Below are 16,967 nucleotides of genomic sequence, written 5' to 3'. Positions count from 1 at the left end.
AATTTCTTTAGTACTAGAATTAGGTATATGTTTTGGTGCCACGACTCAAATATCTTTTCAAATGTTGATTGCATTTCTTTTTTCATTTTTTTCCTTAGAATAAGGAAAGAACTAATCTAAAGAAGTTCGCTCATTTAAAAATCATACAACTTGAAAAAATTAATAATAATAAAAATAAAAAAAGTTGAGCTAAACCAACATGCCAAGTGGAAATACAGAATGGTTTCCATAGGAATACAATACAGTAAGACCTCAACCAAGAAGTAAATAAGGAACACAAGGGGAAAAACAATATCATAACTGCCTCATGATTACAAATTCGACAACAGGGCTACGACACAAAGCTGAGGAAGTGCCTTAATATCTATCAATTTACAGTAAGCCCTAGTATTTTTTTTTTTTTTTTTTTTGTGACTTTCTAAAGCATTTAAATATCAAGATATGAGAAGCAGCAAGATTGTGAGAGAAATCTTTTTGTTTTCCAAGGCCAATCAAATAAATAATTATTGCTAAAAGTTAATTCTTCATTATTTGCATATTGAGTAATCAATCAATTGCGAATAGTTTTTTCAAATCCCATTTAAGCACCTTAGTATACTCTATTTGAGAGTAAGGTGCTGTTTGTTAAACTGAAAAAAATAAGTGATGAATAGCATTAGCGCTGAAACTTATAAGCGCTGAATTTAAGTGCTGAAAAAGTTATTTGTTTAGACGCTGAATCATGTTTGTCACACATTGTTGAAGCTGATAAATTGTCTTTGTTACTCTTGCAATCATATTATACATTGTTTGCATGTTTCAAATGCCTATTTCTTATCAAACATAATAAAATATATTATTTCTTATAAAATTAAAATACAATTCATTTTTAAATAATAAATAATACTCAAATCTTTAATTTATAAATAATAATTTCTATTTATAAAAGCCCACAAATTTCAAATTAAAAATAATAATGTCATACAAGTCACCAAAATTTGAAATCAACATTAAAGGAACTTAATTTTGGATGAATAATTTTCGATGGAAATAAAGGATGTGTAATTATAAAAGCACCCTATGAATTAATAAGGGCAACCCATACCATAGCCAATTTTTTTTTTTTTTTATATAGATTAAATTTTTTGGAATGGGCAAATTTTTAGTGAGGATGGTCTATATGGTCTAGAGATCATCCTTACCAAAAATTAGTCCATTTTGAAACTTCTAACTCGTTAAAGAAAGTTTTCAAAAAAAAAAGGGGATAATTTACAATTCTTGAACTTGTTTTGATAGGGTTAGAAGTTTTAGGATGTGCTAATTTTTGGTGAAGATGATCTCCTCATTGTAGAGATCATCCTCATCAAAAATCAATTTATTCCAAAACTTTTAACCCACATAAGATAAAATAATTTAGTCATGGTGTGGATTTATTAATTTGTGAGATGCTTATATACTAATGAGGAGATCATCCTCACCAAAAATCAACTCATTAAAAAAATTTTAACCCATATAAGACAAAATAATTTAGTCATGGTGTGGCTTTATTAATTTGTGAGGTGCTTATATACTTATCCATGGGATATAAGAGGTAATATGCTTTTAAGAATAATGGCATACTTGTCCATGCTCAAAAAAACGAAGGGCATACTTGTCCATATCGAAAAAGCGAAGTGCTTACCGCGTCAGCACTTTTTTTTAACATAAAAATAATACTGAATTTTTTTCACTTATTTTCAGCAATAAGCACTGAAAATATAGAGTAAACAAACCCGCTGTTTTAACAAAAAGTGCTGAATTTAATTTTTTTCAGCAATAAGTGCTGAAAAATAACGCAAACAAACACTGCCTAAGTGTATGCTTGTTAGTTATTGTCTGTAGAGCAAAAAATCTTGGATTGGAAAATGAGGAGCAAATCATTTAGAACACTATTTTATTAAACAATCATCCAAAATATCACTGTAAAATCCTTTTAAATTATTCTAAAATCATGAAAAGGAAAAAAAGATGAAGCTGTTAAAAGGGAAAAATTGGTATTTTCTTTTAAAAATAGACTTAGTTAGCCACCAATTAGGGACAATATGCTTCCAATTGGAAACAAGGATCACTAACTACACTGATTTTCAAGTTTGGCTACTAAAGATTGAAATATTTATATTGTTGCAAAACGATTCTTTAGAATACAAAATAATATGAAATAGGAAAAACATAGTTGTAAAAAAATTGCCAGGGAGGAGGAAAGAACTCAAACTTGTTTTTTAAACTATGAATATATATTTCCTTTTTTATTTTCCATTTTTTGGTGGTAAGCTGGGATAGATCCCATGACCTAATGTTTGTGAACTTGCAGTGCAAAACATCAATTAATTAATATGAAATACCATGGGAATTATTATCATTAATTTTCTCATGTCCTCAAAGTGTTCCCATTTATAAACTTTTGCAGTCTTGTGGTTCCATAAACTTGAGCAAACACAAAGAAATATAAAGTTACAAGCCCCTAAATTTAATAGAAGAATGGAAGAAAAGCTAGATGTGTTGGGTGTTTCTGTGTCATCTAAACAATTTGTGCGTAATTTAATTTCCATTACATTCAAGCTTACAAAAAAAAAAACCATGCTGTTGTAACCAAGAAGAAAAAACTGAGAGTGAGAGAGAACCTTTTAATGGATGTCGTCATTAATGACATCCGCAATAATCAAGCCTTCATGAGAGAGAAGTAAAGAGATCCAAGAAAAACTATAAATGAGAGACGGTAGGAATTCGAAACCCTAGCCCTAAATTTTTGTGAGAAAAAAACCTAGAATTGGGGAGAGAGAAGATAGTATGTGCAAAACTCTAAATCATGAAAGAGAAAATCATGAGAGGAGATCGAAAGTCCCACACCCTAAAATCGTGAGAGAGTAAATCGAAAATAGAGGAAATTGGGTTTGTGGTTTGAGATTTTAGGATTTTTAAGAGAAGCATATGAACATATGAATTGGGTTTTAAGTTCTAATTTTTTAGAGATACAAATAGTTATTGCAACCAACTTTTTATTAATGCCAGACTAACTACGTGCAATTCTTACATAGGAATGGGTTAGTAAAAGTTGGTGCGGCAATATTGGCTCTCTTATTTATTTAATGAAGGATTAAATTAGTTGTTTATAATCAATTATTATAGACATCGTTAAGGGCTAAATAATTGATAAAAACCACCATATATAAACAATGGCTTAGTGTTCACGCTTAAATTATTATTATAAAGATAGTAAGCCAATTATATGAACTTTGAAGAGTGTATGCATGGGCCAGCGTCATATTTTTTTAGATAATTTACAAGAAAATTGTTAAAGAATAAGGGGTGTGTGTGTGTTTGTGTGTGTGCAGGGGCAGATTTAGAGTGGGGGCAATGGGGGCACTTGCCCCCATAAGAATTTTCAAACTTTCTTTGGATTAATGAACTATTGCATCCCAATTTGTTTTACACTCTTACTTGCCCCCCACAAAACAGTTTCCATTGTTATGTTGCCCCCACAAAAAAAATGACAAGCTTCGTTGCCCTCACAAAATAACTTCCACTCTTACATTGCCCCCACATGAGTTAAATCCTGGCTCCGCCCCTCTGTGTGTGTGTGTGTGTGTGAGAGAGAGAGAGAGAGAGAGATGCGTGGGCTTGCAAGAAACGTTTGTCTGAGCATCTACAAAAGAGAAAGTGGAAAACAACTCAAAGACAAGGGACTTTAAATCCTTATATATTTATATGTGATGATGATGGTGATGGTGTGCAAGTAATAAAGGCTTCTTCACAAGAGAAAGAAGAAGAAGAAGAACAATAAGTTGAAGAAAGAGAGATGTCGGCAGCCGGATTACCTCCAGGTTTCAGGTTTCATCCTACAGACGAAGAGCTCGTTAATTATTATTTAAAGAGGAAAATCAATGGCCTTAAGATCGATCTCGATATTATTCCCGAAGTCGATCTTTACAAATGTGAGCCATGGGAGTTAGCAGGTCTGAAATAATTCTACTTCATTTTAAAACTCCTACCATTCTCTTATTATCTAGACTTTATATTTTTTTACCCTTAAATGGTTATCAAATATTAAAACACCCAGCATTGTCAGTTATTGTCTTCTCCTCATTATCCATATAGCAACCCAAATTACCATCCCTTGAGAGAGATCTAGTTTTAGCCAAACACCAAGACTTTTAGTTGATTAGAATCTCCCCATTTAAACTTATTAATGGCATATCCCACCATTAAGCTTGGATCAATATTGAGCCAATGTTTTCTGGAAAGACAGAAAAAATCAATATAACACCAATGCACATTCATTAAGACAGATTTAAGGTGTCCTTTATTTATATTTTTTTAGTTTCGCCTCCACTTAATTTGCTAAATTATCAAAACACCCAACATTATTTTGTTTGTTAGCATCTCCCTAATTGTATAGTTTACTGGCATATCCCCAATTTTGGTTGTATCAACCTCTCTGAAATCTTTCCATACGAAGGTTACCAAAATAGAGATATTTATTAAGATCAACTGTCGATGAATTTAATATCATGGCTCAATGTTCATTTTAATAAAAGATTTGGAGGTTTTAGCAAGATAGTCACTTTAAACCCACGAAATTGTCACTTTCACTTTAAAAATTCCAAATTCATTACTGTTCATGTTTTGGTAATTAAAATGAACAGCGAGCCAGAATCGAAATTTTGTGAAATTCAACTTTTCAATAATTTTTTTTAATACCCATTTGATTGGATAAATTAGCACAACATCCAGCATTTCTGTTTATTAGCGTCTTCCCCATTTTGCTTGCATCATAACTTTAATCCCAAGTGCATGTGTTAATGATTATTTGCAATGATTACCCAAGTCAAAAGAGGAGAAACGAATAAATTGAACATAATGGGTACGTTGGTAATTAGCTAATTAAGTAGGAAGTGAAGTGAAACAATCCCATAAATTTTTCTTTTGCTAATCATTTTTATTTTTTTTGGACAATAAGTTTTTAATTACTCAGCCAAAGTTACAATATTATTACAGTTATCTTAACCTTTTTTAACATTCTCCTGTTGTAGAAAAATCATTCTTGCCAAGTAGAGACCCAGAATGGTATTTTTTTGGACCTCGAGATCGAAAGTATCCAAATGGATTCAGGACTAATCGAGCAACCCGAGCTGGATACTGGAAGTCAACTGGAAAAGATCGACGAATTAATTCTCAAAATCGAGCCATCGGAATGAAGAAGACATTGGTTTATTATAGAGGCCGGGCTCCTCAAGGAATCAGGACAGATTGGGTGATGCATGAATATCGCATCGACAAGGAATTTGAAGATCCCTCGGGAATTCAGGTTAGTTATGAATCAAGATTAATCCAATATGTAGCATAGGAAGCAAATTTGTTTTTTTTACCTCAATACCTAGGGTCATCTATATGATTGAACATGAAAAATAATTTTCCCTAATTAAAAAACAATGTGATTTTCAGATTACACATTTTCTCAGTAAAAGAAAATTTGCACCTTGGGTTGGAACCTTTAGGTAAAATGATTTTCCACCACCAAATGTGATTCTCTCACTAATTACCCTCACCCCAAAATTTAAAACCAACTCTCGTTTTGACATTTTCCTTAGTGCAACCATATGATAGAATTCATTTTCTCAGCAAATTTGTTTTTCAAAAAATTATTTTCCTATGACCAATTTCTTGAAAAATTCAAATTCCCTTGAAAATGACTTCCTACAATCATATAGACCCTTAAAAAATCTTTCGATATCCAATTGAGATCAAATTTTATATATCATCATCATCATCATCATTATTATTATTATATTAATTTGTCTCTGAAATATCATTTTTTGTTGAGTAACGGTGCCCAACTCTATGTTTACTTTTTTGCATGTACATCCCTTGACTCATGACTATTTGGTCCACCTTGTTACACGCCAAAAATCAGTTTGATTAACAAATTTTAGCCATTGGATTGTAGCATTTTTCAATAGATTGGTGGGAGTTGGAGGATCGGACCTTTTTGTCCCATCAAGAACTTGATCTATGGTATAAACCTCAACCATCCATATAGATCACAGACTTTGAGTCCATCATGATCATAAAACCAATTATAGAAAACCACAAATCAATCATCCAATGGTTAATAATCATCAATCAATCTGACTTTGGTGTGAAAATCCACTATCAACTTTGGAACGTGGATTATGCATGAAGTGCATGGAAAGTTAAGGTTTTTTACTTTTTATCATAAAAAAACAAATCCAACTATTAGATATTCTTTACTTGTAGAGATCTTAGATTTACGTGAGAAAGTGTGTTCTAATAAGACAAAAGTAGGATTCCACCACATGACTTTCTATCAAGTGAGAGAGATGGTGTCGGCAACTTTTCACTTTATTCTCCAATCACCCTCACAATATATACTTTATTCTCAAGATATCCCCCAGTTAGGAAACCATCCACTTTACACCTTCTTGGTACGGCCCTGCAAAAAAATCTTGTCGATCCCTTTGCAAATCTTTGTAAATTATTTTCAGGGATTGGTTTTTTACCATATTTTCTTTAATTTAGGACTTTATGTTAAAATTTGAGTAAAAAATCGTGGCAAAACTTGATGAATTTATTACTTTTACTATTTTAGGATGCTAACAAGCAATGTTTACTATGAAATTAACTGCAAGTTATGTTACCTTCGTATAATAGTTTTAGAATTCATCAAGTCAAATCGAAAGTTGGCTGAGATGACTTGACTCAATTTAATTTCAAATTGATTCACCCCAAAACTTGATGGAATCAATTTAACAAGTCAGCTTGGCAATCATCTAGTGAACTCTTCAATTTGGCTTAGTAAGCTTGAAAATGTCTGAGATGGATTAGAAGCTTGATCGAGTCATTCAAATTTATATAATATTTTTGTGGATAATAATAAATAAATATTTATGTTATTTTAAATGTTAAAAATTATATTATAAAATACACAAATATCATGTATTTTTATGTCTTTTTCAAGTTTCAAAACTATAGCTTTTAGCTTTGTTTGTCATCAATTAAAAATATATTTTATATCAATAAATATATTTTTTTAGTCATAATCTATATATCTACTGGAGTTCACATTCTTATAACGAGTGCATCCTTGAAAAAATAAAATAAAATTAGGGAAGTGTTATTTTTATTTTATTTTATTAATAAAGTAAATGATTGAAAACTATAAAATATATTATAGGAGTCAAAGAGAAAATATAGTAATAATAGAGTAAAAGATTGAAAACTATAAAATACATCATAGGAGTAAAAGAGAAAATATAGTAAAATTAGAGAGAGTGAAGTGGAAAAACAATTGAGGAACTTGATTCATTTAACCAAGGTTTTGGGATAAGACTTTCAAGATGATGACGATGATGTTATCTTATGTATCTATTATATGTGCATTATTTATAAATTGATATATTATTCCAAATTAGGCAACATGTTAATAAACCCTAATCAAATGGTCAGAACATGAAGATGTTGACACTACGTACATTATTGTCTTAGACAAGAATTCCATTTTTTTTTTCCAAATATTTTAAAAATAAGTGTACCCAACAACTTTTGGTGGACTAACCATGAGGTTATGTTTGGATTCTAAGAGATTTTCTAACTCATTGATTGTTTATTCAACATCTTTTTTCTAATAAATATATTACATTATGTGTCATTGGATGAGAAAGAGGTAAGTATTTCAATCATCATGACCTTTCGCCTATAAATAAATTACTAGGACAATAAAAGAAATGTGACTCATCATTTTCCAATCTTCGTCACATCTTCCCTCACACATGGAGGCTTCGTTCTCTTCCTCTCATCCTCTCCTCTTGGGATCAAATCTCTATCATCTTCTCTTAAATGTACAAAACGATCCTTAATTAGAACGATAGTTGTCTACTTAATTAATTTAAGCAATGTATCGGATCAAACTCACCCTATTCTTTCTATTTCGTCACCTCGAGCCTTGTTCTTATTCACTACTAATATGTATCTCTTCATCAATCGTTAAGGTTTATCTTATATCTCTTATCATGATTTATTTATTTTACAGGATTCCTTTGCATTATGTCGTGTTTTCAAGAAGAATGGTATTTGTTCCGAAGTCGAAGATCAAGGTAGATGTAGTTCATCAACGGTCGAGATCTCTCGAGGTATCATCAATGAGTATGAAACTATGTCACCAGATGTTCCAATAGGATCAACATCATGCATGGATGAGGAGGAAGACAAAGATGATGCATGGATGCAATTTATCACTGATGATGCATGGGGTTCCTCTAATACTACTAACATAGGTGGAGATGACACGTCATGTGTGGAATTTACAAATTAAATTTGAGTTATGTTGGGAAATCAAGCTAAATAAGATAATTTGGATAGGGTGGTGATCCAGTAAGGATGGTCTCACGGAATACTCCATTAAATGACTTCGTGTCATTTTCTCATTGGACCAATTGGAGAGCACAAGTAGCTCCGGCCAATCAAAAAAGGACATCTTAGACCTCATAGAGTACTCCATAGGGTTGACACTACTGGATCACTAATTTGGATGGGACTTTTGTATAATAAACGGTTATGTTTGGGTGTAAAATTTTATGATCTTTGTAACTGATTACATCAAATTGTATTGATGTAATTTATTTTATTTTTTTATTGGTAAAAGGAGGTCCTTTGCATTGGTGTATTTTGTGGAATAATAATCTAACAAATTTTAATTTGGGAGGAAATACCAAAACGGTCACGCATAAGGTCAAAATTACTGCCCTAGTTCATGTTTTTTTTTTTTTATATATACTTATAGAAAGAGCTTTAGGCCCATTTGGATATTTTATTTACTTAACCGGGTACTGCTGAATGGTCATATTTGTATTTTACCTTTTAAAACCTTCTTGTGAACCTCAAATAAAAGGCCATGTTTATAATTTACAAAATTATGAAAAAGCTACAAATATATTTGGGCTTCACGATTCATTTGAGGTTGAAAATAAGGCCTCTATCCTGTGGATCTACATTTGAGGTTGTCGTGAAGAATAATATATTTAAAATATATCAATTAAGATATTCTACTTACATTAGGAAGTATTGATTTAAATGGAATATTTGTATTGGGCTAATTTTCACATACAGATTGAAGTAATATTTATAAATACTTTATTAGGGTTCTTATAATATCATCCAAGGGTTCTCATTAAATTATTTTGACATTCTTGGATGATATTACATGAAGTCATGAACCTAATAGAGTACTTACAAATATTTCATCAACGAAGATATGAAAACTAGCCTAATACAAATAGAATAATGATTTTCTAAGTAGAAAATCTTCACTCGATCAATACTCGGCTGATGTGGCATGAGCATGAAATCATAGATCTTTTTCCCTGGCATACATAATTGCACATTCCCATAAAAGATGTGCATTTGTGTATCCCAAGAAAAAAGATCTATGGTTCTGTGTCCGTGCCACATCTATCGAGTGTTGATCGAGTAAAGACTTTCTAGTTAAAAAATCAGCACTCATACAAATATTCTAATTTATCAATAATTCCTAACATAGAAGATCCTAATTTAGATATTCTACATATATCATTCTCCATCACAACCTTCAATTTGTGATGATATACACTGGTAAATATATAATGTATCTCATGGACCTTAATACAATGTATTTTATTCTCTAACATCTTCTTGCAATTGAATGATCCTTTGAAAAAGGAATATGCAATTGATTTCTTTGAATAATTGTTTGATCCCATTAAATGGTATGTTCATTGTTAGCTGAAGTATCAATCATGCTTGCTGGTGGTTACCATTTGTTTGTGAAATCCATCACTATTGCATCTCGATCTTTTTGAGTCTATCGGAGTCGATGGTTTACTAGACCAGTCTTGTCATGATCTCTAGAAAATATACAAATTAAGACCATATGATTTAAATGAAAGAATTCTTGTTGGAAGGATTTTAAATAGGAAATAATGAAATCATGAGACGTGAATGTGTAAATTTGAAAGATGTGTTGGCATATAAAAGGCGGTGTGATTTTTTATTGAAAAAAAACTAGAACAATAGTAAATGAAAAAAAAAAAAAAAAGATCCTAATCCAGCAATGGCGGAACAATGGCATTGGTGTTATCTCTGAAGAATGGCACACAAAAATCGTGTAGGTCCAATTAATAAGGGGCAAGGCAACTGACCTCTTAAAACACCATATCTCGCCCAAATCTCCTACATACATGCAATACTCCACAAACCACACATACCAAGTAAGCATGGATAAATCTCTATATGGGTGACCAACGAGGGGTTTGAACTCAAGACATCTCCCTTTTTTAAGGGATGCATGGGCCACTACACCCGACGCCATTTCTACTATAATTATTATTATTAAATGACTATAATCTTCATATGTGATTGTTATTTTGATGCAAACAAGAAAACCCATGGCACAATGATTTAGGTAAATAGAAAAAAATTATAGATGACTTCGAAATGAAAGATTAGTGATGCTTAGGAAAAATAGGAAGCCAGACCCCTTCCATGATATAACAACCCTTAGCGTTTAGATCTATCCAAAAAGCATATGCCCCCAATTAGAGGGGGGAAAATGTGTCCATCTATTTTTTTAAAGGGAAAAATGGAAATACATTAAAATAGTAATGCTTTACAAAAGTGGCCAGAGTATTTTGCAAAAATTACTCAACCAGCAATGTTTTGCTAATTAATTATATTTATGAAAGAAGTCGTACACACACCTGATATAATTATTATTTTTTCCCAAATAGTTATATACAATATGTATATTACATTTTCTATTTACCCAGTGAACCTAATTAAATTCGAGGGCATAAAGGTAAATTCATCATACTTTTAGTAAAGCAGCCTTACATCAAATAATTGTTTTCGTAAAAAAATAATAATGATCAAATTAGGTACATGATTACTTTAGAAAAAAAGTGATTTTGGCAAGATACATAACTGTTTTGGTAATTTTCTCTTAAAATAAAAAATAATATTACACGATTGACCTCAAGATTGGACTTCAGTGGATAGGAACATAGATGCCTATCCACTTTCACGTGATGGTGTGCAATATGAGGTCCAATTTTGAGGTCACTCTAGCACGACTCTAAAATAAAACTCTAGCACGACTCTAAAATAAATAACCACGATAAAAAAAAAATGTGGCTATTTTTGCAAATATTAGGAGAAAAAAAATGGTTGGTTTAGTAATTTTGGTAAAATATGTCGCTATTTTAGGAATTTCCTCTTGATGTTGGCGCTTTGAGCTTGTCAATATCATAAAGGAGGATGTAGGAATGTACAAATTACCCGTTACCCGAAAACCAAATCGATCCAGACCAAAAATTCAAAATTTTAAATAAATAAAAAAATTTTGAATTCCCCCCCCCCCTAGTGGTCTTACGGCCGTTCAATGGTCGTAAGACCGTTGGGAGGGGGGGGGGTTATATATATATTGTATTAAATAAAATACATGTATGTTTTAAAAAAAAATATATTTATCTATAAATACCACAAAAAATACATCAAATTAACACATCTCACTCAATTTCACCCACATTCTCTCTCAATTACACAACCTCTCAAATTCTTTCACAATTTCAAATTAACCCAAATTTCCTAAATTACCTTTAAATTAGTTAATTTTTCCCAAATTTATTAAATTATTCTCATTTTTTCAAATTTAAACATTGAGTTCAACATCATCATCATCAAGATCAAGCACATGACAACCAATCAAATTTGACATGTGGCAACCGATCAAATTTGGTATTTGACAATTCCAAATTTTGAATTTTCAGTTATAGTTTTTCTAATTCTATATATATACGAGTCATCTTTTCTTCTAAATCCTTTCATTTTTTTTTTTAAAACCAACCATTTTATTAGATAATGGATAATTTTGATAATTATGAGTTGAATAAATATGATAACCCTATCCAAACTCCAAATCTAAATGATTTTGACTCTTTCACAAATATTAGAGAGACGACAATTAATGAACCTGAATTGTCTAGTCTCCATCCAAAAGGCAAAAGACAATGATTTATGGTTTAACAACATTTTACGTTAATTGAGAGTTTAAATCTTGAAAGATCCAAAATTGAAAAGGTTAAATGTAATTATTATAGTAAATATTTAATTTATTCCAATAATGAGACTAGAACTAGCTCAATGAAAAAACGTGTTTAAAAAGACATCAACCCAATCTAAGTCAAAATTTAATTAGTAATCAAGTGCTGATAATGGAAGCACGTGATCTTATTCAGAAGACATATCACAATTTGAAAATCTGAAATTTTTATTGAGGGAGAAATTGTATGTTTTATCTATTGAAAAAGAAAGTTTTAAAGAATACATTCAAAAAGTTTATTTTGATAATCATAAAGGTATTTTTTGAAATATTTTAAGAAGATTATTTTACAAAATATATATACCCGATAAAATTTGTTTAACTTTTGATTTATGGTATTATGATCAAAATGTATCATATATATGTGTGTGTGTTACAACGCATTTTATTGATTATAATTAGGTTATTAATGAAAGAATAATATCTTTTTGCATTATAATCTTCAAAATATAGTGGAACTGTAATTGATAAAATCATAAATAATATTATAAAAGAATATAAAATTTCTGATAAAATTTTTATAATTATTTTGGATAATGCAAAAAATAGCGATATAATTGTATCTTTTCTTAAAGATTATTTATTAAATGAAAAAATATTACAAAATGTATTTCATGTTTATTGTGCTGCACATATTTTAAATTTAATTATACAAGCCGATGTTTCATATTTAGGTAAAAGGGTTCAAAATATTGGGGATATTATTAGTCTTATTAGATTATCACATGTTAAACAACAAATATTTAATGAACTTTGGGAATTAAGTTATTTAAAACCTACTAGATTACCGTTAGATATGTCATATCGGTGGAAGACAATCTATATTATGTTAAAAAAGCAATTTCTTATAAAAATCCAATTAATATTTTATTGTTTGAATTACGTAGTAAAATAAAACTAAATGATCAAGATTGAGAAAATGCGTCAAATATTTATGAAGTTTTCAATTGTTCGTCGGAACTACCGTTGCTTTTTCAAGAATAAAATATGTTACATCCGTCGAATTTTGTTTACAAGTAACTTCAATTAAAGATCTTTCAAATCGTAATTCTCATAATCAATAAGTATTTAAAATGATTTAAATTTTTAATAAATATTATGGTACAATTCCAACAAACTTGGCATTTACTTCAATTATAGACCATATAAAATTGAAGTTTTATAAATTGTTTAGAATTTAAATCTTGAAATTGATGCTCAAAGAGAATTTGATAAAATGTAAAAAAGAATTATTTTATCTCTATAAACTTTATGAAATCAAATAGGTGTAACTAATTATCACCACCACCACCACCATTATCATCATTATCTAGTGATTTTAAAATACTTTTTAAAGATTATAAGCAAATACACTTGTAGTCCTTTTTAAAAATATTTCAATATCATAATTACAATATTATTTGGACTTCGACCCCGTAAAATTTTTGGATGAGAGTATATATCATGTATTAGATTGGTGAAAAAGCTATAGTGCGCAATATCATATGTTATTTGTGATGGCATGTGATCTACTAACGATTATTACCTCTACAGTTGCTTCTGAATCTACTTTTAGTTCATGAGGAAGAGTTTAACTCTGTATAAAAGTCATCTAATTCCGTAGATGGTGGGGACTTTTATTTGTTTAAAAGATTAGTGGGAGACCGAGAGTTGGGAACAAAAAAGGGAAGAACAACCACAATTATAAGAAATATTTGAAGAGTTAAATTTTTTTATTTTTTGGGTTGAGTTGGCACCCGCCAACTTAGTGGGGATGTACTCATACTATTATGATGCAATACTTCCCCACTTTTACAATTTAATTTTGCAAATAATATAATACAATCAATATAATGCATTTAGTCTTCATGTAATTTTACATTTCTATTGATACATGTATGATTGGCATTTTAGTTACTCATTTTATGATGTCTTTTTAATTGTTTATAATTAGTTGTTTAAAATTATATCTTATTATATAACATATAAATATTTTATTATTATAAATTATATAAATTTTTTTTTAAAGTTATATAGTTTAACTTATACAAGTTATTTTATAAGTTATATAAATAATTTTTAAAGTTATCTATAAATTATATAATTTTTATAAGTTGTAAACTTTAAAATTCAAGTTAATATAAATTATAAATGATTTTTAAATAATTATTTTTTAAAATTAATTTAAAAATTTTTGGTTTACCCAAATTGAAACTAAACCTGAAATTTTCAGTTCGGTTTTGGGTCTTGTCTTTGGAATAAAACGCAAACCTGAAATTTTTATTCGATTTCAATTTTAGCCATACTCAGACGAAACCAAAAATTTAGTTCGATTCAGTTCAACCCGATTGTTCATCCCTAGGAGGATGCATGCTAGGCCCCCTCAACCTGATGATGTAATTTATTTGACTCTTATTAATAGAGAGCTGCTATTGGTACCCCAAATTTTACTTATTACACTCCTATTTCTTAAATTATTTATCACACCCCAATTAAAAATTAGAATACACCCCTCAAATGTCTCAAATTATAATCTCAACATTACAAAACAACTTTATAACACTTAGTTCAAACAATCTCAATAGTTGTTTACAATTATAATTAGGCTCATGTAAAGAAATTATATTGCAAATTTGCTAGCCTCCTATGAGATCAGATTTCATAATAATTATGTTTTCCCTGGTGATGATTCCTTAACTTTGTGTCTAAAGACATTTGTTTTGGGTGATAGGCTTAGTCTCCAAAATAAGAGAGTTGTAATTTACGAGTGCTTCCCCAATATATATTCTTCTTTTTAATCCAATTGTTTTGCCCATTTAGAAATAATAATAAAAAGATTGGGCTTATGTAAATCATACACCCAAAAAATAAAAATCAAATGAAAAAAGAGAGTTTCTATTGGCATCCCAACTTTTACTCATTCTCACCATTAACTTATTTTTTGTAGAGATTTTTCCCAAAACGTGCGCAACTTATGTCCAAATTCTAGTTTCAATACCATGTTCATTTTAATTCTCAAAACATGTGTTTTTAGTGACAAACTCACCAGTTCGTGGGTTATAAAAATGATGAATGCATGTTTTGGGAATTAAAATAAATAGTGTATCGAATTTGGAATTTCGTCACATTCAACACATGAAATGAAGATTAATCATTTTCTTTATTTTTAATTGGGGTGTAATAAGTAAGAGTTGGTGTGCTAATAACAACTTTCTATTAATATTATCTGGAGCGAAAAATAAAAGAATCAAAATCAAGATCTTCAAAGCTTAAATACGATATGGATTTCTTCCAAATAATTTCAACAGAATTTTCTTAAAAATTAGACTTTTGAAAAATTTGCACCTGTAGAAATATACCTGTATAATCAAAATCCATATATCCATTACATTCCAACGATCATATCATAATGAATATACATTACTTAAAAAAAATATAATTGTAATTACAACCAAAAAGTGTACATAGATCAACTACACATCTCATATTGATTAATAGTTGTCCACGTCATAAACATTGACTTTGATTTTCTATACATATACATACAAATAGATACAAAACACATGATTCTAATATATATAAAGAAATCCAAAACTACACAAAATAGCTACACTAAACTCTAATTCCAACTTACCTATAATAGAAATGGTGTTCATCATCTTAATCTTACGATTCCTCTATATAATGTTCTCAATCAGGAATAAATATTTCGATAGTTGGAACATCTGTAATGTTTTGTTGGTAGGGTGAGTAACAAGGAAATTACTTAATAGTAAACTCACATTTTAAATTAATAGTCCTAATATGAGTGAATAAACAAGTTAATCTATTATAAATAATGCAGATTTTTAAATAAATAAACAAAATGAATAACACTCGAAAGAGTCTAATATTTAATAAAATAATAATAAAATATCTTCATCTTATAATATAACAAAAGAAACATAAACATGTCATAAAAATATCAATCCAGATGGTGCATGTGATAAGAATGACGAGTTGCACGACCGATACAAAATTATCGATCTGTATTCGATGCTCCAGTACTTAATCAGTGTGGAATTCACCGTTAATTCTTGATTTTATGGTAAATCTGGTAATTTATTATAATTGATTGACCATGTTTTTCGGTTCAAGTTGGCCGTTAATTCCTAACGGAGATCAATCATTTGACTACTATAGATTGTAAATGATCATTTGATAAGTCAACTTCATCGCATTTCTGTAGTATACATATGTCTTCAATTAATCTAGTCATTTACAAACCATTTTTATATTAAACTAATTTGAACTGTGTATCTCAAATTTTCAAAATTCTTCATCGATTTTTCTTTATTGACCAAAATACCCCTTACACCCTAAGTTTTTTTTATAAAATTAATATTTTCATAACTTATCGTACTAAACTCGGATTTAAGCATGCTAACAGTCTAAATTATGTTTTTCGATACTTTTGAACTCAATGGTAATGTCCGTTTGACCAAAATAACTTCACATAATATTTTAAATTTTATTTATTTTGATTAAATGTTTTAATATTTTTTATCATAATCATGGTAAGGTTCCTCGAATTGTACATTTCATTTGTAAAATTCTCCTTCTAGCAAATTCTTATTTTAGATCGATAATATTATAATTTATTTTTTAATATATTTTTTAAAAATTAAATAGGAAAACACACCAATGTATTTTACTTAATTCCTCGATATACGTACTAAAATTTCATGGTGTTACATCATTAATCCCCAATTACCATTAAAAAAAAAACTTCCAAATAGGTCAGTAATGAAAATACTTACTTTGAACCTTCCAAGCATTTAAC

At 29.6% G+C, this 16,967-nt stretch overlaps 1 protein-coding gene across 1 annotated transcript; it reads left to right on the top strand.

Annotated features, from left to right (window-relative positions):
• Nucleotides 1-3,587: 3,587 nt before the first annotated feature.
• Nucleotides 3,588-8,697, top strand: LOC147397987 (NAC domain-containing protein 54-like). The gene is made up of 3 exons (XM_086448955.1): nt 3,588-3,971; nt 5,049-5,323; nt 8,066-8,697. The coding sequence occupies exons 1-3, from the start codon at nt 3,815-3,817 to the stop codon at nt 8,345-8,347; spliced, it is 714 nt and encodes a 237-aa protein (XP_086305081.1). The 5' UTR covers nt 3,588-3,814; the 3' UTR covers nt 8,348-8,697.
• The last annotated feature ends 8,270 nt before the right edge of the window (nt 8,698-16,967 follow it).

This window comes from Akebia trifoliata, chromosome 7 (genome assembly GCF_017979445.1).
Source record: "Akebia trifoliata isolate Shusen 1 chromosome 7, ASM1797944v1, whole genome shotgun sequence".
NCBI lineage: Eukaryota > Viridiplantae > Streptophyta > Magnoliopsida > Ranunculales > Lardizabalaceae > Akebia > Akebia trifoliata.
Note: the sequence above shows the minus strand (reverse complement) of the source record. Positions and strands in the feature narration are given on the sequence as shown.

Bases quoted from the DNA above. Each gene is read 5' to 3' on its own strand.
- LOC147397987 (XM_086448955.1), top strand. From the start codon at position 3,815: ATGTCGGCAGCCGGATTACCTCCAGGTTTCAGGTTTCATCCTACAGAC. The intron at 3,972-5,048 runs GTCTGAAATAAT...CTCCTGTTGTAG, and splicing joins TGAGCCATGGGAGTTAGCAG to AAAAATCATTCTTGCCAAGT. The intron at 5,324-8,065 runs GTTAGTTATGAA...TTTATTTTACAG, and splicing joins AAGATCCCTCGGGAATTCAG to GATTCCTTTGCATTATGTCG.